Below are 21,820 nucleotides of genomic sequence, written 5' to 3'. Positions count from 1 at the left end.
ACGTCTCCATCACCATCATGAACTTTTCCATTTTAGTAAGGAACAGAAGGAAGTGTTCTGTGCTTTTCCCAACCATTGTATTATAGACCTTGAATGTGGCTTCACTGTGAAGATGGAGAGGTTTTGAGTTTCACCAGTCTCTGGGGATCCTGCTGCCAGGTGTCCGACGTTAGGAAGGTCGTGAAGGTCACAGACAAATGCCCAGGACTAGAGTAGCAGGCTGGGGAATTGCAGCGAGTAGACTCTGGAAAAGACGGAAGAGGGGATTTAGCATCCCAGGACTTGAAGTCTGCTTTCCTCTCTCCAGGCATCATGTCTGACAGGGAGGACCACTTCTCCTCTTTGGCCTATCTGTCCAAGACTCTTGAGCCATCCCCCTGTCATTTGTAGATTTGGTCCAGGCCTTGTGTCTCCTGTCCTCATGTGGTCAGCCCTGTGCACCCTGCACTGGGTTCTGTCTCACCTATTTTCCTCTCCCACAGCTTTGTGTCTTTAAATCATACCGTCAACTCCTGAGTTTGTGCTACCTAACGCCCTCCAACCCCCAGCATCCACTCTTATCCCGTAAAGACATCCCCATTTATGTGGTAAATTTTCCCCACAAACCCAAACACAGAACTTGAATTTCTTTGAAATATCTTTGTCTTTGTGGCGTTTTGCCCTTGAAGTGAGCTCGTTGATATCATGGTGGATCCTTATGTCACCTTCCTTGGTTGTCTAGGTAGGACAAGCTACATCTCAGGTCTTCTTTTCTTTGGTAATTCGTGTGTTGACCTACTCTGTAATGAAGTCCGGTTTTCCCAACACGGTGGATCGTATCCCTGCTCTGAGGCTGCACTGTGGAAAGTTTTTCCGTCAACCTAACTCCTGCTAGGAGGTGAAGGGAGCGTGGATGTGTGCAAACAGGGTTGAGCAGGAATGTGCACTGCAGTCATGTGACAGCCCACTCTTGTGTTAAGGAAGCTGATTTCAGGAGAACAGGAGTTAATTCGCACAGCAAGAACACTGGTGCATTCAGGAGGGCCTGCCTCTGACTCAGGGGCCTCCACTAGACAGTTACTTTGGGGGCCAGTCTTAGCCTGAGGTTTTACAGGGAACCATACATATTCCAGCTACAGCAGGGACACTAAGATCCTCAAGGGAAGCACTGTAAAGTATGGGGCCTCCTGAGGTATAGGGCTGGGGCAGAACCCCACTGCCGCTGGTGGAGGGTTTGGTGTTACAGTGTAAAGTGGTATGCAGGGCCAGAAATGAGTGTCTTGGCATACCCTTCTGTTAATGTGACAGAGGTTTCCCTGTGTTAAAAGTACAGTACAGACAATTGTCAGTCAGCTTTCCATTGCCGTAAAAAAGACCCAACACAGGCTACTTCTGAAAGAGAAAGGGGGAGGGCTGTTGAAGTCTTCCCCGAGCTAGTTTCAGTGGTTTGGACTTCTGACAAGGGCGCACCTCCTTCCCCATCTCCTCTTTTCACCTCCCTGCTCCTCTTGTGCTGTAACAGGACCCTGTTGGTGTCCAGCGTGTGGTCCTCTGGCTTTTCTGAGGATGCCGTAGCTTCCAAGTCTGTGTTCTTACCTCTCTGCTCTCTGACTTTCCCGCTGGAGGCTTGCATCCCATACCTGGTGATCACGCTCTGCTCCTACTTAATCACGAGACCCCCCAACCTGGCCAGCCATCATCTGCGTGTGCTCAGTTACTCTCACAGCCTGGGCAGATGCCAGTCCTTCTATGGAGGGACCTTGGTGGACAATGTTTGTAGGCATTTTCTCAGGGGTCTGCTCAGCTTTACCAGTGATGTGTCCTATGCTTCTAATTCATGAGGCTGGTATCCATGCACTTGGTTCACAGCCAGCAGCTCTTGCTTCTCTGGTGCCTAGCTTCCTGGACTCCACTCCCCGCTTCTATAAAAATGACCTTCAGTGGGAGACAGGAAGAGAGTGAGTGTGTGTGCACAGTTGCCTGACCTCCAGTGTGGGAGTAGAGTTCCGTTTACCGCTATTAGACATGTACACTTAATTAACTGAATTTGGATTAATAAAACTGAATTGATGAATGTAAGCAAGAGGAGCAGACCTTTGAAGTCACACAGTACTCTCATCTCATCCAGCCTCTTAAGAGATGGACACTTCATTCCTTCTCTTTTGTTCTTTGAAAATTGAAAATAGAAGTTTAATGTTTTATAGAATGATTCTTGTGTTTTTCTCAACTCAGCTTCCTCCAAGTCTTAGTTCCTCGGGCCTGGCACTTGTTCTCCAGGATTTCTCCAGTTTGAAATGAGCCTGCCTTTCTTTCCTGCTGCTCACGTAAACCATTGATTATCTGAAATCACCGAGGGTCCTCCATGCACCGGGTAACTGACGCTGGATCTATTTAAATACATAATGAAGCCTGGAGCCTCATCACATCTCCACACACTGAGGGGCTCTTATGCAAATACATTTTTTTTTTTCTGATTATCTGTTGGCAAGACCTTCTCTTTTTCCTCCTCACTGAACTTCACATAGTATTTATAGCATCCCCAGAAGGCAGAGGAAGAATCACAAAACCGTTCTCTCTACCTGTCCACTGCCATTTGTGTGATAGATGGGGATGACTAGAGAGGGTGGGCCAGGGCTTATGGGTGGGTGTGGGTGGTCTCTCCTTCTGCCTTTGTGGCCCCTGGGCTCTGATGATGAGCACTTTCTTAGATTATATTCCTGACTACATTTGCCTGCTGTGAGGAGATGGTGCATGTTAATGGGTCGAGCAGCTTTTCCAAGTGTCAGAGTTTAGTCTGGGGAGAGGCCTTCCTGGGCCCCACTGCATTAAGTTAGCAGTCTGCTGAGGTCACGTCGGAACTCGGGAGCCTGTTTGTGAACTGATGGAATGTTTCAGGACTTTTCTCCACAGAAGTGAGCATACAGGTTTCCCATCCTCAGCAGCACCGGGCTCCCTCCTGCCGCTGCCGAAGGACCGACTTGGCTCCAAAGCTCATTTAGTGAATTGTTTTGCTCAGGAGTGGATTTGGTTTAATGATCGAGAATGGCAGGGAGGGACTGCTGTTTTGTTTAGACAGGACAGCAGGAGCAAAAATTCTCACTGACGGAAATGCCTTCAGCCACTGACAGGTTTGTAGCGTTAGACGGCTGAGACACGCTTGGTGGCGGTTACAGGGGCTGATGGCTACATTTTTCATAAAGCTGTCATCACATGTTTCTCCAGCTCTGGAGGACTGGCATTTCCCTCTCTCCTTGTTGTAATTGATTTATTTATTTTTTTAATGTATATACCAGTGCTTATGTGTGTGTTTAAACCCAGGGACAGTCTCCCACTTTTTTTTTTTTTTTTCCTTTTTCTTTTTTGAGACAGGGTCTTTCGTTGGCCCGGAGCTCTCTGGTTAGGATAGGCTAGCCTGGCCATCAGTCTCGGATTCTCCTGTGTCCCTCTCTCAGCACTGGGATTACAAGTGTGCAGTTTCACACTCAGCTCTTTCAGTGGGTGCTGGGGCTCACACTCAGACCCTCATGCTGTGTGCAAGCACTCGGCCAGCCGTGCCCATCCCTAGCTCCCTTTTCATCTCTAAAGTATTCTTTTCTTTTCGGTTATCATATAATACACATAAAATGACTCCATCTGAACCCATGGATGTGGGTGCCCAGTCCGACAGCATCACACACATTCACATTGCTATACCGTGTGGCTCTTGTCTGCTCCCAGAACTATTTCTCCTCTTGGCTACACTAGAACTCTGTACCTATCCTATAACTTTCCATTGGTCCCAGCTCCCTCTATCTCAGCCTGCGGCAGTCACCAGCTGCTGGCCTTTAGAAGAAGTAAGTTCCAAGACTGATGACGCTTAGCTTAGTGTGTTGTTGCTGTGAAGAGACACCATGACCATGGCAACTCTTATTAAGAAAACACTTAAATAGTGTGGCTCACTTACAGTTTCAGAGGTTCAGTCCATTGTCATCGTGGTGTGGAGCGTGGTGGCGAGCAGGCAGACATGGTGCTGGAGTAGTTGAGAGTCCTACATCTTGCTGGCAACAGGAAGTCAACTGAGACACTGGGCAGTATCCTGAGCATAGGGAACCTCAAAACCAAAACCACAGTGACACACTTCGTCCAATGAGGCCATACCCATTCCAACAAAGCCAGAACCTCCTACTAATGCCACTCCCTATGAGATTCTGGGGACAATTACAAGCTACCATATTTAGTTTCAGTTGACATCAGCTCCATTTGTTTCTTTGTTTGTGTGCTGAGAATCAAGTCCAGAGCCTTGGGAATGCTGGGTAAATACGATTAAGCTAAAACCCCGATTCCTTCATTCCCACTTCTTGAAAGAGAGAAGGGACAGCCTTGCCCTTGGCCGAGTTGGGCTGATGGCCTCATAGGAGGGAAGCACAAGAGATTCCTCTCTTTAACGCCCTCTACTGGCTGCCTCTGGGGCTGCACACATATGGTGCACAAACATACTTGCAGGCAAAACACATATATGTAAAATAAAAATAAATTGTTTAAAAATGCTTCAGTGGGTGTGTGCGTGTGTTCTGGTACATTAATTTTGCTGGACATATGAGCATATTTAGTTAGCTCTATACCGTGAGTTCATGTAGTTCGCCACAAGGCATTCAAATACCTAACTTCGGTCAGATGTACTTAACTGCTTTCTGAAGCATTTATCCTCATTCTGAGTGGACAGAAATTTCCCTGGGCTTCAAGTTGCTCTGTACATTTGCCAACACTGGAGTTACTGTTTTATTTTTCCAGAAAAATAATCCTTATTATTACTTTTCCATGTAAGTTGGTTCTTTTTCTAGCAAAAGTAAATATGTACCCAGGCTGGCTGGCTTACTCAGGAGGCTGAGGATAAAAGATCAAGAGTTTGGGCCACCTAGGCAGTCCAAACCTCTCTCTAAGACTCAGGTAAACAAGTTAAAAACCAGGGAAAATAACCCAGCTGACGAAACAGCCTCCCCTGAGAGGTCTAGGGGTCAGACACCACATCACCCTGGCAGCAAGGCTTGGTGGTCTCATTGTTTGTGGGAGGAGCTTGAACTCTGTTTTTTTAAAGGAAAAGTTGTAAGATAAGGACCTGGAAAAGGAATACTTCAAAAGTGGATTTGTGTGTTCGTTTACAGTCACATCCACATGTGCAACTCCTTCCGGATTTTTCCACCTTCTGAGTTTACCTGTGGCTTTAATGTCTTTGCCTCATCATCTCCTCCTCCTCCTCTTCCTCTTCCTCTTCCTCCTCCTCCTCCTCCTCCTCCTCCTCCTCCTCCTCAGTCCACACCAATCAATCCCATTTGCTTGCCAGTCTGCTTCTGTTCCATTATGAGCCTGCCTAGATGACTACAGTCCTTATCCACCGACAATGTGTCTCTCTTTGTAAACACAGCAGCTGTTAGGCCTTTTAATTTTGTGAGCTAGTTTTCTTGCAAGACAACATTTTTAATATTTTATGCCACTTCTTTGGATGAATACAAAACTCTCAGATTCAGAATGATTACTGATAGTTTCAATGGTCCTTAGACTAAAATTTCCATTCTTAGCCACCAAGGAGCAATATGCTGGGGTTGGGAGGGAGGGGGTCCTGTTACAAGAGTTTTTGTGTGGGGTCCTGTTAGAAGGATTTTGTTTGTAAGCCAACCCACTAGTGAGGTAGAAATAGAGATTAGTGCCTCAGAGGAAAAAATGATGGCAGCAGCCACCGTAGTGCTACTAAGAAATGGCTGAGCCAATCATTTCTTCACTTGAGCTAACGCCTTCACCTATACTGAATTCTTTGGGCTTATGGGGGCATCTAGAAAAATCTAGCATCTCCACATTTACAAATATTTCCCCCTTGATGTCCAGGTTTAAAAAAAAATAGTGTTTTTATTTTTTGAGAATATTTTTTTCTTGGTTTTTCGAGACAGGGTTTCTCTGTGTAGTTTGGTGCCTGTCCTGGATCTCTCTCTATAGACTAGAGCCGGCCTTGAATTTACAGAGATCCTCCTGGCTCTGCCTCCTGAGTGCTGGGATTAAAGGCGTGCACCACCACCGCCCAGCCTCCATGAGAATTTTATATAACCTATTTTGATTATATTTTCCCTTTGCCAATTCCTCCCCATCTCCCTCCTCACCTTGCTCTTCTTGTCCCTCTCAATATTTATTAATTTGTTTGTCTTTTCAAGACAGGGTTTCTCTGTGTAACCATGGCTATCCTCTATAGAACTTGCTCTGTAGACCAGGCTGTCCTCGAACTCACAGAGATCTACCTTTTTTCTGCCTCCTGAGTGCTGGGATTAAAGGCGTACGCCACCACCCCACCAGCCTCTCTTGATCTTTTAACCCAGTTTGTGTTGGAGACCACTCCTTGGTGTGGAGCCTGCCTGCCTACCCTGGGGCATGGCTGACGCACCAGGGGTCACACCATTAAAGCAAACTTACTCTCCTTCTCCTGGCAGCAACCAAACAACAGTAGCTCTTCAGCTAACAGTGGGACTTGTGCCCCCGTCCCCCTCCATGTTGGGGTTCGATCTGGCTTGAGCTTGTGCAGATCTTGTGAGGTTTTTTTTAAATGATTTTGCATATAATAATCTTGCATGAGTTTTTGCCCCCAAACTTGGCCCCTTTTGCCTTCCAGAGCTTCTTTGTCTTACACTACCCCCATGTGAAGGGTACCTGTCCTTTGGTGTGTGTCACATAGCATCTCATCTTAGTGTTCTTCTTAAACAAGCTCTTGGTACTTCGTGGCTGGCTGCTGGGCTGTTGCTACTCATGGATGTATTCCTGGAGTTCCCTAAGGCAGTGTTAAACCTGGTTACCTTGAAACTCTTCCCCAACCCTAGTTGGTTCTGGGATAAGTTCTTTAGAAGTATCATTTAAGCAAGAGAATGTCTTAGGTATGTTAGGTAACATGCGGCTTCTTTGAGGGTACCACTTGAGGGCTTGGGGGTAGGGCTGGCCTTCTTTTGTGGATTTCTAGAAGGGGTAAGTCAAGGTACGTGTGTGTGTGTGTGTGTGTGTGTGTGTGTGTGTGTGTAGACCCGACACCTTGCCTCAGAGATACTGCTTCCCTGAACACACACTGTTTGTGTGTGTGTGTGTGTGTGTAGACCCAACACCTTGCCTCAGAGACACTGCTTCCCTGAACACACACTATTAGTGTCTGTCATCTTCTAAAAAGTGGCTCTTTCTCCCTGCACCCTCCTCGTACAGACCACCAGCCAGACAGAGCTGGAAAACTGGATCACCGCCATCCACTCTGCCTGCGCAGCTGCCGTAGCTCGACACCACCACAAGGAAGACACGCTCCGCCTCCTCAAGTCAGAAATCAAGAAGCTGGAGCAGAAGATCGACATGGATGAGAAGATGAAGAAGATGGGTGAGATGCAGCTGTCCTCCGTCACCGACTCAAAGAAGAAGAAGACCATATTAGACCAGGTGATGGTTTCTCTGGGCTCGGAGCTGGTAGATTTGTTAGGGTTTTTTTTTTTTAATGCTTTTCTGCTGTCTCGGAATCTTGAAAGATCTTCCTTCCCTGTGGCAGCAGCCTGTCACCCAGACTGTTCAACTTGTTGTGACTGTCTGCTCCCTCGTCCTTTGTTCAGAGTTGATTGTTATGAGCTAAAGGGAACAATATGACATGGAATGGAAGGCAGAAATCAGAGAGGAGCCTGCCAGCTCCTACTACTCCTTGTGATTCTAGGGGAATCTGTGTATTTGAAAATCTATGATTTCTTCCCCCCTTCTCATGGAGTGAAGCTATGAGGAGAATTCATTCTTGGTTCCTCAATAAACTTAGATTAGAATTCCTAAATTAAATAAAGTGTTTTTAAAAGTCCATACAGTTGTGCCTCACTACCATTGTGAATTGGTTTCAAGACCCTGCAGAAACCCAAATCTGGGTATGCCCCAGTCCCTGACATAAAATGGCGTAGCGTGCATCCATAACCTACACACATCCTCATGTATTTTAATTCATCCCTAGGTCATGTATGATACCAAATAAATGTTATGCCAATAACTGTGCTATAGTGTTTAAGAAATAACAACAAGAAAAAAGTTTGTCCACAGTCACCATTGCTCCAGGGTACACCCTTGCTCTGTTCTTTGTGTTACTGGCCACTGTAGTTTTTTAAATTCAGGCAAATTCACATAACAAAAATCCACAAGGGAACAGCAGTTTAGCAGCAGTCAATACGTTGCCATGGTAGGTGGCCACTTTCTTATCTCCTTCTAAAAGGAACCCAGCTCCTGTTAAGTGTCTGTGCCTCTCTCTCCCTGCATCCTATCTTGAATGCTTTGTCTCTTTGGGATGCTCCACAGGGATGCAGTTGCTTACTGTGTGACCCTCATGCCTGCCTCCTTCACGTGGCATAGCTTTTTGGAGTTGGATTTGCATTGGAACTTACACATCAGGACCTCCACCTCCTCGGGGGCTGTTCCTTCTTCCATTGCACACATGCAGCACTGTGCATCCATCTCTCCTTTGATGGGCGTTTGATCCATTAGCAGCTTCTTGGCTGCTTTGAACGCTACTGTCATGAACACATGTCTCCTCATACTCATTTTAATCGCGATTGAAAAGGGAGATGTCACCAGTGACCTCTCTCTCAGCTTTCACTTTGTCTTTTTTGAAGATTTAATTTTACATACATAGGTATCACCGGATGTGTCCCAGCACATCACGCCCATTCATGATGCCCACAGAAGTCAGAAGAGGGCATCAGCACCGCTAGAAATGAAGTTATAGACAGTCATGAGGTGCTGTGTGGGTGCTGGGAACAGAACCCAGGTCCTCTATAAGAGCAGCCAATGCTCTCAATTGCTGGGCCATCCCTCTAGTCCCATGAACTTTCACTTTGTGCCAGGGCATTATTCCTGAATGTACTCGCTCTCCTGTGATCTTATTCTAATGTCACATCAGTGGCCAGAAACTATTTTGCCACTGTGAGTGACAAGGACGTGTGTGGACACTAGCTTTGGGTGGAACTCTGCATCCACCCAATACCTGGATCTCCACCATTGACACTTTACTACTTCCGACCCTTTCTTTATACCACCCACTTTTACTAAAGCTTTTGGTTTATTTGCTTTTGATCTGTAATTGGCCTTACTTTCTTTTTTGTTTTTCGAGATAAGGTTTCTCTGTGTAACAGCCCTGGCTATCCTGGAACTCACTTTTGTAGACCAGGCTGGCCTTGAACTCACAGAGATCCACCTGCTTCTGCCTCCTGAGTGCTGGGATTAAAGGCATGTGTCACCACCACCCAGCGGCCTTACTTTTCTTAGTCAAAGTTCTCTCTTAGTTGACACGAGAGTTCCTTAGTACTGGAGATCCCTACATTTTAATTCTTTCTGTCTTATGTTTGTGGTCAGAATTGACATACCAAACATGCTCTCCCACCCCATGGACATCCCGGTGAAATCTATGCTAGGGGGCACTAATAACTAACAGTGTGCTTTATGTTTATGATGCTGAGTTTATGGTTACAGCTCTTTGCAGAGGAGATGCCCCTAGAGACCTAGGGGCCTGGTTGTTTACCCTCAAGAATTGTAATTAGTACCCTAGTAATAAATAGTTCTGCAAGATTCTTGTGGGGAAAGGTGGCTAACATTTGTTTTCGCCTTTTCTGACCTTTCTGTTTTTTCACTACCGTAGATTTTTGTTTGGGAGCAGAATCTCGAACAGTTCCAGATGGACCTGTTCCGTTTCCGCTGTTACTTGGCCAGCCTCCAGGGCGGGGAGCTGCCAAACCCCAAAAGGCTACTCGCTTTTGCCAGCCGGCCGACGAAGGTGGCAATGGGCCGCCTTGGGATCTTTTCAGTATCGTCTTTTCATGCCCTGGTGAGTAGAAGCAGATGAATTTTGGAAAAACACTCATCTCGGTGCTTAATCCCGAACAGGGCTTGACAGAAGTGTCTCACCTGTTTGCTTACTTTGCTGCCCTGTACAGATTTCCAAACTGACTTCACTTGGCAGTTCATGCAAAATGGCATTTGAACCTATGTGGAAATGTAATTAAACCTCTCTTGATAGGGTTAAAACTGTGGTATAAAGAAAATGCAAAAGGTACCATCTCTCCAGCCCCTTCCACCACCCCAGTCTACCCCCTCCCCTTGGTGTTGGGATTGGAACCCAGGACCTCACACATGCTAAACACTCTACCATTGAGCTGCACCCCAGCCCCATAAAGGTGTTGTCTTGAGATACGTTCACTGCAGCGTTTGTAGACAGATGTTATTTTTAGGCAGTTTGGGCATTTGAAACCATAAAGTTAGTAACCTTATGTAAATGGTAAATGGGGGGCTTGCTTTCATGCATATAGATCTGTTCTCTGTCATGCATAGATGTATCCTTCCTTTGATCCCATACACCATACATTAAACACAGATCTCTGTGGATTGGAGGTCTCACTTTATCATAGTTTGTTGGCTGTAAATACATGATGTGTAGAGGAAGGCCAAGTATCAATGGCACATAGCTGGACACATACCCTAAGAAGGGAGCTTTTGTCTGCCTCCTGGAGCAGCAGAGTGTGTGATTGTGCTGTGTGTTTACAATCTGTAATCCTCAGGACTTGCTAAATTACAGACTGCTTTAGGTACTTTGGGCCCATTTCTGCCGAAAGGAGGAAATCAGTGTACAAGCCACATGTTTTAGCCTATCCATGTCGATACGTTCAGAACTATACCACACTCGTGACACATTTGCTGTGCAATTAGATGTCAAGTAAGTGTCCAGGTCCTGAGCTGCCTTGTGAAGTGTTAGCTGAGTGTTGGCCGCGCCCTCACTGAATCCTGAGTTATGATTCAGTGTGGGGCATTTGTGTTCTTTGTAAATAGGTTAGCATCATCATTCAGATAATTAGGGGGAGATTTGCATTTTGAAAGAGGTCTTACTCCAGTTGCTAGAGTTTGTTAAAAACTGTCTTGTTCCGCTAATTACAGCTCTGCCCCTGGCTTGCTTGCTTACCTCTCTTTTACGGCTGTTACAGTGTTGGTTTTCCATGTAAGTACTAGCTGAGTGAGAACTAAGTTGTGAGCCCAGCTTTTTTATTTATGGCATGATCTGGGTGTGTTGCTTTGAGACCCGAGCACTAGTTTTTAACTTAGCCAAATCATTATTTCTTGTGGGGGGAAGGGAGGAATGAGTTAAAGGATTTCCCTTCACTCCTGTCAGAAAGTCCTAATCATGAGTGTTTATTTATTTATTTCTATCAACAGGCAGGCTCGTCTCAGTGAGACACCACCTGCCCATCTCTAGCATCCATATTCCTTTCCCCTTTACAGTCACGTGATCGAGTGTGAATAAATCCAGTTCGCCTTCCACCTCAAACTTGGATGCTTTGATTATTTTCTTACAAGCCACTGAAGCTTATGTCCCTGAAACAGACAAGGAAAAACAAACCATCGATCTGCTTGTCTGTAATTGATCTATGGGCCCCCTAAGTTCCCCTCTGTTAATGTCTGTGATGTATGCACTCTTTTCATGTGGTGGCAGGTGAGTTAAATCTGCCCTGTCGGAGAAGAGGGTGAGTTGGTAAATCTTGGGGATTCTTGCTGTTATTTGGAAGAATAGTGTTTCATTCCGTAAGTCCACCCCTATGTTCCTTTGCTCGGTTTCCTGCTAGCTGCTTCAGTAGTACAAACCTTGGTGTCCGTGCGTCCTTGCCAATCTGTGCAGGAGTGCTTTCATTTTAGACAGAACGAGTTAGGGTACTCTACTGGGTATCTGCTTCTGTTTTCTGCATCAGCTTCTGCAGAACATCCCAGGCAGAATTTTACTTTGATTTATTGGATACCTCATCCCCCCTCATCTCTCCTTGTCGTTTGGCCCTAAGGGTCCCCTCCTCTCAATGGGAGTTGAAGCATTCTTCAATCCCTCCTTTGTCTAGGGTATTTGCCGCCTCCTTTTCAGTGGGGGTGGATGGAAAGAGGAGGTGCTAGGGTACCCGGGCCAGGGGAGGGCTTTGAGCTACAATGGGAGCCCCATTCACTAGGAGATCCCAGTCCTGCTGAGTGATTTGCCTTCATTAACTGGAGGGTCCGTGCTGAACTCTTTGAAGAAAGGTTACCATTGTTCTTGTTTGCACAGATGAGCTGACCGATAAAGTGGTCAGGTGCCCGCCACAGAGGAGGCATTGTGTGGGCCGATCCTTGAGAAACCCATGAGCTCTTGTTCAGCAGCTCTTCTGCCAGCCTGTCTTCTGTACCCCTCTGGTCATTATTGTCTGGAGTGGGGGTGAGGGGGAGGCTTACCCTTATGGCCCACAAGGCCTGAGCACTTGAGAATAACCGCTAGAGGCTTTGAAGCCGCCTGAGTCAGTCTCTGGGAGTGTTTGTTGTATACACTGGTTTCTCTTCCCCGTGTGTTTCTCCTCCTCTGAGCATCTAAACGCGAGTGCTACTTTTTTTAAGTTGTTGCTGCCGCACCATTTAAAGGTTTTATTTATTTATTTGATTGACACATACATGCACACCCCTGGCGCGTGTCAGTTGCTAGCCTTGTGATGAGGGTTATAAGAGCAGAGAACGCAGAGAGGCTGCCCTCCTGGAGCTCACGTTCATGTAGGAGAGACGGGAAGAAGGACACACGCAGTTAATGGAACATGGTGAGTGCCGACAGTGAAGCATGCTGGGAAGGAAATGAGCAGGCTCACACAAGCCTGCTGTGACTGTCATTCCTCAGCATCCCCAGAGGAGTGATATTAAGACCCTCTGGGATACCAAAGGTGGTGGTCACGTGTCTTACGTAATGTGGTGTCCTCCTATGCACTTTAAACCATATCTAGATCACTTATCTAGATTACAGTGCTCAATGCAATGCTAATGGTATGCAGATACTTATACCATATTGCTTATTGAATAACGATGAGGAAAATGTCTGCACATGCTCAATACATATGGAGCGTTTTTTTTTTTTTTTCTGAATAATTTTGGTCTGACATTGCCGGAATCCATGGATATGGGGTGCTGACTCCTCTTGGCTACCTGTGTGTGGCACGGGGGCAGACAGACAGACTTTGTACTTACAAGTAGATCTTGCTGTTTGTAAATGGGCTGGGACCAAAGAGCTGATCTGGTTTGGATTTTAAAGTGTAGCACCTTTTCTTCTCTGTTTACACAGCCTTGGTAGCACACATGTGTCAGCATGTTCTGATTTAATCATTTCACATGCTTTGCTCACCTTCAGCTTAGAAAGTCGAGAACAGAACATTTGACATGTTTTATGATACCTTCTACTTGTGGGATTCCCCTTAAAGCACCTCAAGAATGAGTGTAGGTTAAAGTCTTTCTCATAAAATTCCCCATGGGAGTCTTGCTCCCACTGTTCAGTGTTCTGATCTTTGTTTCTTAAGTGCTTAGCCGAGATGAGGCAAGGCCTTTCAGCTCCTGCATCCTTCTGTTTTCATCTGAGTCCAAAACCCTTCTTCCTAATGCCCTGGCCAGGAAGCTGTTCTGGCTCCAGTTCTGAGTGCATGTGGGGGTCCTTGCCCTTCTACTCCCCAAGCTTCTTCTGTGTTGATACCCTCAATACTGAAGACTCAGGAAAATGTCTTGTGGCCAATATGCTGAGGGCTGGGAGGCCCCCTGTGTTACCCAACATCATTTTGTTCCTGAGGCTGCTGTCACTGGGCATCTGTCACGTTGGGGGTTGCCCCTATGGGAGTCTATGACAAGTAGGTTCTAAGACATTCCCCTCCAGCAGCAAAGAACAGGTGTGTGTATGGGTTCATTTCCAGTCTGACTCACTGAGCCTCTTGCCATGCCCCTTTGAAAGGAGATCTTGTGGGTGGCCTGTTGAGCTCACCTGGCTGAGGTTCCTGGGACATTGCTTACAACCTGTGGGGTAAAGTTCAAGCCTGCACGCTCTAAGGACTCTTTGGGGTCCCCAGAGATCCCCACTTCTGCTGCTGTCACAGTGGCAGCTTCAAATATGGGTATCCTGTTCTGAATATGGTTGGATAGTGCCTTGTATAGAGTATAACTTTAAAAAGAAATACAAGTGTAATTTCCTTTTCACCTAAACACAACACGTATAAGTTATGGAATATCTGTGTTTACTCTCTCTCTCTCTCTGTGTGTGTGTGTGTGTGTGTGTGTGTGTGTGTGTGTGTAGAGGGAAGAAACTGCATGTATACATGATGAGAGAAAACCCTCTCCCTTCATCAGTACCTTTGTTAGGCTTGGATGTTTTGGTAGAGTGCTTGTCCAGCATGTGTCAGGTCTCAGGTTCAATCCCTGACACAATGAAATGAGAGAGAGAACCTTTGTGGGTCTGGGTTTGCGCCCAGTGGTCCAGTCTGGCCAGGTGCTTGCTTCCCTCTCCTTGCTCTTCCATCCTAGAAAAGCCTGATGTTTTAGGTTGTGCAGTCTTCACTAGGGCTGAGCTGCACCAAAGAGAGGAGAAGCCCCCTCCCCCCGAAAACATTTCCTAGAAGCCGTCCCATTAACAGAGATGGTAGAAGCCAAGTTTGACTTCTTGGCCAAGTGCCCAGCTGCATTAGGAATTTTCTAGTGGAGACAATGGATATTGGGACGACGGTTACTTGCCTAGCAAAGAGGATGATCTCATATAGTCTGAGAGATTGAAGAGATCCCAACAGACAGAAGAGATGAGTTAGTTTAGATTTAATATGGAATCACAGGAGCCAGAAATCTGCTGGACTTGACTGACCCTTGGTATCATTTTTAAGTAAAATACATAAACTGCTCTGTAGCCTTTAGAAGGCATGTCCAGAAATGTGTGTGGTTCCATGCTTTTGGTATAGTAGGTCAAGCAGACTGGAGAACCGCTAACTCTTAGCAACATGGTGTAGTTTGTTGCCCTTTTCTGTATTTTTATTGACTTCCTACAGAGATTGCGTTTGCCAATTTTCCATTTTGCATCAGTGAAGGTTCCCAGAATCTCCGTGTGTGAGAGTGATAGATTAATGCCTTGAGCACTGGGTCAGTAGTATGCCAGGGTTTCTGGAAGGGTAGGCCTGTGTGGCAACCCGAGGCACCCATGCCAGTCTTGATAGACCTCTCCTGGAGCTTCTTCTGTCTTCACCGACCCCAGGTGGCAGCTCGCACGGGTGAGATTGGAATGAGAAGACGGACTCAGGCCATGTCCAGGTCTGCCAGCAAGCGAAGGAGCAGGTTTTCTTCTCTCTGGGGCCTGGACACTACCTCCAAAAAGAAGCAGGGACGCCCAACCATCAACCAGGTAGGTCCCTGAGTCAACACAAAGGACCTACAGATATTGCTGTTATGTCAGTTGATTTGCACCCCCGTGTGTGTGCACGCGCGTGCGTGCCTGTGTTTCTCTTTATTGACACTTTAAATCAACTTGACATGAAGTTAGTTGTGCTAGACACTTTTTAATAAGTAATTTATACCCCAAACATTGAGCTCTGCTATTAATCTGTCACCACCATCCGTCTCCCACCTGCCCTCTACCCAAACTCTGGTTAATTACAGACCTACTAAAAAAAAAAGTGCAGAATTCGTGTAAGTTCTCAGAAGAGAGCAGCCACCACAGGAAGCCAAGTGAGCATTAGCTGTGCTCTTTGTAAGCTGCCTCAGGTGCCGGATCACAGGCAGCTTCCCGGGAAATGTGTTCACTTCTTGCCCCTGAGGTTCGGAAGGTGGCCTTGAATGGGCAGTCCTCGGTCTGTGGGAACGAGGACCCAGGAGTGTGAGAGTGGCCATCACAGCTTCTGTTCAGTCCAGGGCTGGCGGAGGATCTTGTGGCTAGCATCACCTAGACTGATGGTGGGTGGAGCCCTGAGTAGCCACACCCAGTGGCCCTGCTTCTCTCCCACTCCTGTTACTTCCAGAAGACTCCACTGCCCGTTCTTGTCATCTGTCTCCCCCGACACCGAGAAGACTTTAGAGACCATAAGGCAGGAGTGATTTTACTCTTTTTGAAGGGAGTATTCAATTCATGGGCTCCGGTGGCTGGACAGTTAAACACTGAACGTTTGAGGGGTTATGACTAGATCACCTGTGTGACCGATGTGTGATGCCCTTGAACAAAACTCACTTGATCACCACATCCCCTTACCATTTGTTCTGAGAGCTGCAGCCACCAGCTGCCATTGGGATGAAGTTTTAGAAAGTGGTCCTGAAGGCTGCTGTCCTAAATTCTCTAGTTGACCAACATGCTCCCCTTTGAAACATGGCGTTTCCTGCCTTGGTGGAACCCAGAAACGCTGAGTTAAGCGTGTGGGACTGAACAGCCTTGTTTATCTTCTAATCTCAGGGAGGGTAGGATGTAGCGTTTATTATCTGGACTTGGCACAATCGAGACTCAGTGGTTCTCCACCCTCCCTGCTCAAGGAGGCCACTAACATCAGCATCTCACCTGCTGGGGGTGGGGGGAGTGCTCTTGCACTTAGGTTCTATTAAAACTTTTGGTTTATATGGCTTTACCTTTTGGGTTAGACTGTTGCCTACTATAATGTGTGACTGAATTTCAATAAATGCAAGCAAACATCCTTACAATATGTTGTTAAATCATTCTTATAATTCCTAAAGTAAATTAAAAAAAAAATCTTGCTTAGCCATAAATATTGTAATAGAAATATGATCACTAGTTCAGGACTCTAAAATATACAAAAATTCTCTGTTCCTGTAGCCTCATTTACACTGGATTAAAAAAAATTACCGACTTTATCCTGCTGGCACATGCTCATTTAATAGCCTGCATATGTAATTTTTTGTGTCTGTATTTGGCTATTAATCATTTTCATTTTATCTTTAAGTTACACAATTTTCAAACTTCAAAAAAGGGCAGTTTTCTGGTTTTTAAATAAAAAAAAAAACCCTTTCTACCTTTTATATAAAACACAAAAGGTATAAATAGATTAGTTCTGCAGAAAGATGTGACTTGAAAGGCAGTATAATTCAGGGTACGTAGCTAGCTGCCTAGGTCTATGAGGCGACATCTTCGTGAATGAGTCTCCCTCATGCCCTTGCTAATTTTCTTTTAAACTTAGATGAATTGTCCACTTTCTAAAAACAAACCATTTCTGTACTTTTGAACTATTAAAGGTTCAGGAAGTTTGGTCTCTTGAGACCTGATTCGTATTGCTTTCCAGCTTAAGTTGTGACATTCTTTGGGATCTTGCTGTGATGTTTTCCCAAAGCTTTGTGCATTTCCAGCCTATCCGATGTTTCATTTTGCCCTGTTGCCCAGATTTCTTTTTTTAAGAGGACACTTTCCTATCTGCAGGTGTTTGGAGAGGGGACGGATGCTGTAAAGAAATCGTTAGAGGGGATATTTGATGACACTGTTCCAGATGGCAAGGTAAAAATAAACAAAAATAAACACATGTTCCTTCTGGAGGCGCACAAGCACATTAGCATGTGCACAGTGCTGTGGTTGTTGGGGGTGTGTGTGTGCTAAAAACGAGTACACTCAGTATGAAAACTGACTGATGTGATCAGGGTTTTAAACAATTATGTAATAGGTTACTGTGAGGTGGAAAAATCATTTTCTGTTTAAATCTTGCTGCTAATAAGAACAGTTCCCTGCTGACATAACATTTTCCATACTTAATCATTTGATGTGTAAGACTCTACCTAGACTGTAAGAGAAGACTGGAGTTCTGAGTTAGCTGAGCATTTTTTTGTCATTGCTAATTCCTTTTTATGTACAACTTTTATTCCCAAGAGGTGAGATCTTAGTGTCCCCACTCTCTGCCCACACATGCTATTTTGTTCCCATTAGTTTCAAAGAAGTGTTCTGATAGTGTGTTCTTTTTAATGCATTTGCCTCCCAAGTCAAATATTCAATTTGAGATTCACAGATGTGATTCAGCCTTGTGCTTGAATTTAATAGGGGCTTTCAGACTGCTAGGATTGAAACCCATGAGGATACTGGTCCCCTCACAGCCCCTTTTGTAGGCCCTCCTAAAACAAAAAGAACACCCCCACTTTGTAGGACCCCAGTTCCACTTCCCTTGGGGTTCTAGTGTTGACCACACAATGTTGCTATAATTTCCTGGTTCCCATCCCCAGCATCAGTTCAACAGAATTCAGCTTTTGGTTGCTATGCAACCAAGTACTATTAGTCAGCGGTGTCTAAGCCCAGTGTTCTAGAAGGATCTGATTCTCAGAAATGAGAGTCCAGTGTGGAGTTCTTGCTTTTGGAAGGAGCAGGAGAAAAGTGATCACAGGGAAAGCCTTTCTTTATTTAAACTTCCCGGATGTGTCATCCTGGGTTTGGAGGTGGTTAGCTTAGGGACTGCACTCCCATGGCACCCTCTTGGAATAATTGCTCGTGATGAAATTAAATTGCTGCACCTAGATACGATCCAAGCATACTCTTTAATATTTACTTTGTCATATCCAAAGCTGGCTGGTTTTGCGTACATTATACATTTTAAATGAAGTAATATCCTTTCTTGCACATAGAGTATAGGAATGCCAAAACTTTTGAGTTCCCTTGTATATCTGTGTTTTCCATTTTTTTCCAGGGTAACTTTGTAAAATTCCACTTCCTGGCATTTAGCCTCACCTCAAAGAACAGTTTAGATGCAAATCTAGGGTTGCTCCAGTGCTAAGGGGCACGTATTTAATGTGACCTGTGGGAGCAGCCTGGGAAGATTCCAATTGTGGGTAATGGGGTGTAGGCAAGTGATTGCTTTTTGGCAGTTCTTTCCCTGGGGTCCAACTTATCTGTGGAAGGAGCAGTGTACAGAAGCAGGGCTGAGTCTCTTCCACAACTGGGTTTCTCTCACTGGCCCTTCCAAGGCCTTTCCTCATCCCTGAACTCCATTACTTCCTTTAATGGAAGTCATTTTACCCACCCCCCAGAGTCAACTGAGACATTTGTTTCTTCTTGTATATTGCTACTATTAGCCTTGTTCTTGGGAGTCTGTAGATGCGTATTTACATCTTGTTATCAAACCCTAATAAAGGCATATTACTTGAGCATCCAGTATGTTCACAGTAGGATGACCTAACACTCTTTCCTTGCTTATTTGACTGGGTTCCTAATGTATCAGCCATCCACGGGGTACTTTCTGCTCTAGCTAGTCTGCTTGCTTAGGTGCAGCCCAGCTGCATCTCTACACATCCTTTCCCCCACGTTCACTAGTGTGCCACTGCCCCACCCTTTGTGGAAGAAACAAAGAACTGAACCGAATGAATGATTCGGTGTTTTGCCTTCTTCCAAATTTTGCTATCTACTTCTCCGTAATGGCAATAGGCCAGGTGGGGAAGGGTGCCCCATGTCACAGCCAAAGGCTGCCTGCTCCTCCCCTCATGAAGCTCCTTTCTCAATAGTCCTGTCTCTCCGAGAGCTCCCTCCCAGCTCTGCCTCTCCTCCCTACTGCTGCTTCGCTGGGTGTAGATTTCTGGGGTCTAACATTGTTAGGTAGGGTCTGCTGCAACCCTGCTTACTGTATTTCTTACCACAGAGGGACAAGGAAGTGGTCCTACCCAGTGTCCACCAGCACAATCCTGACTGTGACATCTGGGTCCATGAATATTTCACTCCATCCTGGTTCTGTCTGCCCAATGATCAGCCAGCCTTGACGGTTGTGCGGCCTGGGGACACTGCGAGGGACACCTTGGAGCTCATTTGCAAGGTATGTAGCCATTCAGGTTGTTTTCCAGGGAAGAGCAGAATTGGGTGGCCTCGTGTGCACAGTCTAAGGGAGGAGGTACTGGGTATTCCTGGCACATGCAGGCAGCCCTGCATTCCTTTGTGACGGTGTGTACCATATATGAGCAGTGTCTTTGTGAGGAGCAGGAAGCTCTCCGGGAGTGTTTTGTCTCCATATACAAGTTTCGTAGGTTTGTAATGAGTATACTTCTACCCACACACAGTATAGAAAACCTTAGCTAAAGATAGAATACAAAACCAACTACTGTGGACATTTTGTTGGTTGCCTATTTTTACACACACACACACACACACACACACACACACACACACACACACACACTTAATGGTGTCAAACTATGGGTGCCATTTTGCAACCTGATGTTTGAATAGTAGTTGATTCACCGGTGACATCTTAAAGTTAGAGAAAATCTAAAGTGAGTAAAAGTTTGACATGATGGGAAATTCCTTTCTGTGAACATAGAATTAGCCTGTATTTTTTTTTTTAACTAGAAAGTGATTGATTTCATTATTTTGCCTTATGATGTGGAAATGTCTTGTTTCATGATGAGATTCTTTTCCTAGCTGAGTGCCCTTGAGTGACAGCAGGAAGAAGGAAGTCACTCATGCACACCGGTTTTCACTTTTCCATATGTAATGGCATCAGTGGTCTTAGCTGACCACATGGGGTCTGAAAAGGAGCCGTTACTTTCCTGGTTTGCAGATAGCGAAAGTGATACTTTCCTCATATCCCTGTCCCAAGGAGAGGAGAATCAGCAAAGTGAACAAAGGAAAGAACCGAGTCCAGTTCTTGCTGGCTGCTCTCAACCTGGGAGTGTTGAGTTGTGGCAGGTGGACCCTCACAGAAACTCTCAGAACCTCAGTCTGGAGGGAGGACAGTCCACAGAGCTCAGAAGAACTAGAATATATTCTTAGGGGAATGAGATGATATTCCATGAGGCTCCAAAAGTGGAAATCTTTTGTATTCTAGTTTTATTCTAGAACCATTTGGATGGATAAAAACGACATCTTAAAAGCCCTGTTTTTTCAGGGGTTGGGGATTTAGCTCAGTGGTAGAGCACTTGCCTAGCAAACGCAAGGCCCTGGGTTCGGTCCTTAACTCTGGCAAAAAAAAAAAAAAAGCCCTGTTTTGTCAACATATGATTTGTAAATATTTAATAATTTTACTCCCCCAACAAGTATGTTGTAATTACACTATCAGAAATTTATACATGCTTTTTAAAAAAAATTACTAATACCTAAAAAATATGTCTCTTCATATGAACGGGGGGAAATGAAATAATCCAGCTCAAATATGACTTTGAAATAGCCTTATGTGGAGAAAAGTAGATCGACCTATTGTTTCAGGACAAAGCTAACCTTGGCCCCCACATAGGCATTAAAAATAAATGCTAGCCCCTGACACACCTCGATTATTTCCTGAACATGAGTTCTAGATTTTGAACATAATGGCATCTCTGTTCATAACTTTTCATTTTAATTACTTGTCAAAGTTGGTCTGTTGAGGATTTCTTCATTCTTTTATTTATAGCTAAGCACAGTTCTTTAGAGAACCATTAATATTCTGCAGAGCTGTGGGAGTTGTTCTCAGTTGGAGCTGTTGGAAGTAGAACTCTGGCCTTTTTGCATGATCCAAATCCTGGAAGGTGTTTTCCAGGGAGTAGCATGGCTATGGAGTATCTTAAGGAGTTGAAAATTAAGCCATAGTTTCATGGTAACCATGGTTTTGTTTTGTTTTTTTTTTTTTTTTTGTTTTTGGTGAGAAATTAATCTGTGGGAGGTACAATGAGTTGGTTGGACCAGTTTTAGGTTCTTTTAAAGCATTTAGCCTTTCTAGAAACTACGAGACTAAAAAGGTCTCTGCCATACAGAGACCATCACTAAATAATGCTGCTGTGCTGTTCCTTTCTTTCTTGGTTACTTGCTGAGTTTCTGTGGGCATTCTCAAGGTACAAGTCCCTTCCTGTGACAATAATAGATCATCCTGCCCAAGGTTCCCTGGGTTGCCATTTCCCTCCAAAACATAGAACTAAGACAACGGAGAACAAACTTACATCTCATGAGTTTAAAACTAGAAAACTTGCATGGTGGACTTCAAGAAACCAGTGGTCTCCAGGAAAGGATCTTTGTGGGATAAAGTATATAGTGTGCTCAGAGCTAGATGTCTTCTTGACTTCTTGATTTGTGGAGCAATTTTATTCTTAAGGCAGGAAAGGGCAGAGAGGGCTG

The 21,820-nt window shown here is 45.2% G+C and overlaps 1 protein-coding gene across 9 annotated transcripts in view; it reads left to right on the top strand.

Moving 5' to 3' along the window:
* Tiam1 (TIAM Rac1 associated GEF 1) overlaps positions 1–21,820 on the top strand; it is a 374,882-nt gene that overhangs the window by 277,062 nt on the left and 76,000 nt on the right. For all 9 annotated transcript variants that reach the window (XM_036203278.1, XM_036203274.1, XM_036203273.1 and 6 more), the window contains 5 exons: positions 7,186–7,410; positions 9,632–9,817; positions 15,035–15,181; positions 17,192–17,266; positions 19,383–19,553. In XM_036203278.1, coding sequence (XP_036059171.1) covers positions 7,186–7,410; positions 9,632–9,817; positions 15,035–15,181; positions 17,192–17,266; positions 19,383–19,553 — 804 coding nt within the window. The remainder of the gene's footprint in view (positions 1–7,185; positions 7,411–9,631; positions 9,818–15,034; positions 15,182–17,191; positions 17,267–19,382; positions 19,554–21,820) is intronic.

Source organism: Onychomys torridus, chromosome 12 (assembly GCF_903995425.1).
Source record: "Onychomys torridus chromosome 12, mOncTor1.1, whole genome shotgun sequence".
Taxonomy (NCBI): Eukaryota; Metazoa; Chordata; class Mammalia; order Rodentia; family Cricetidae; genus Onychomys; species Onychomys torridus.
This window is presented reverse-complemented; position numbering and strand designations above follow the sequence as displayed.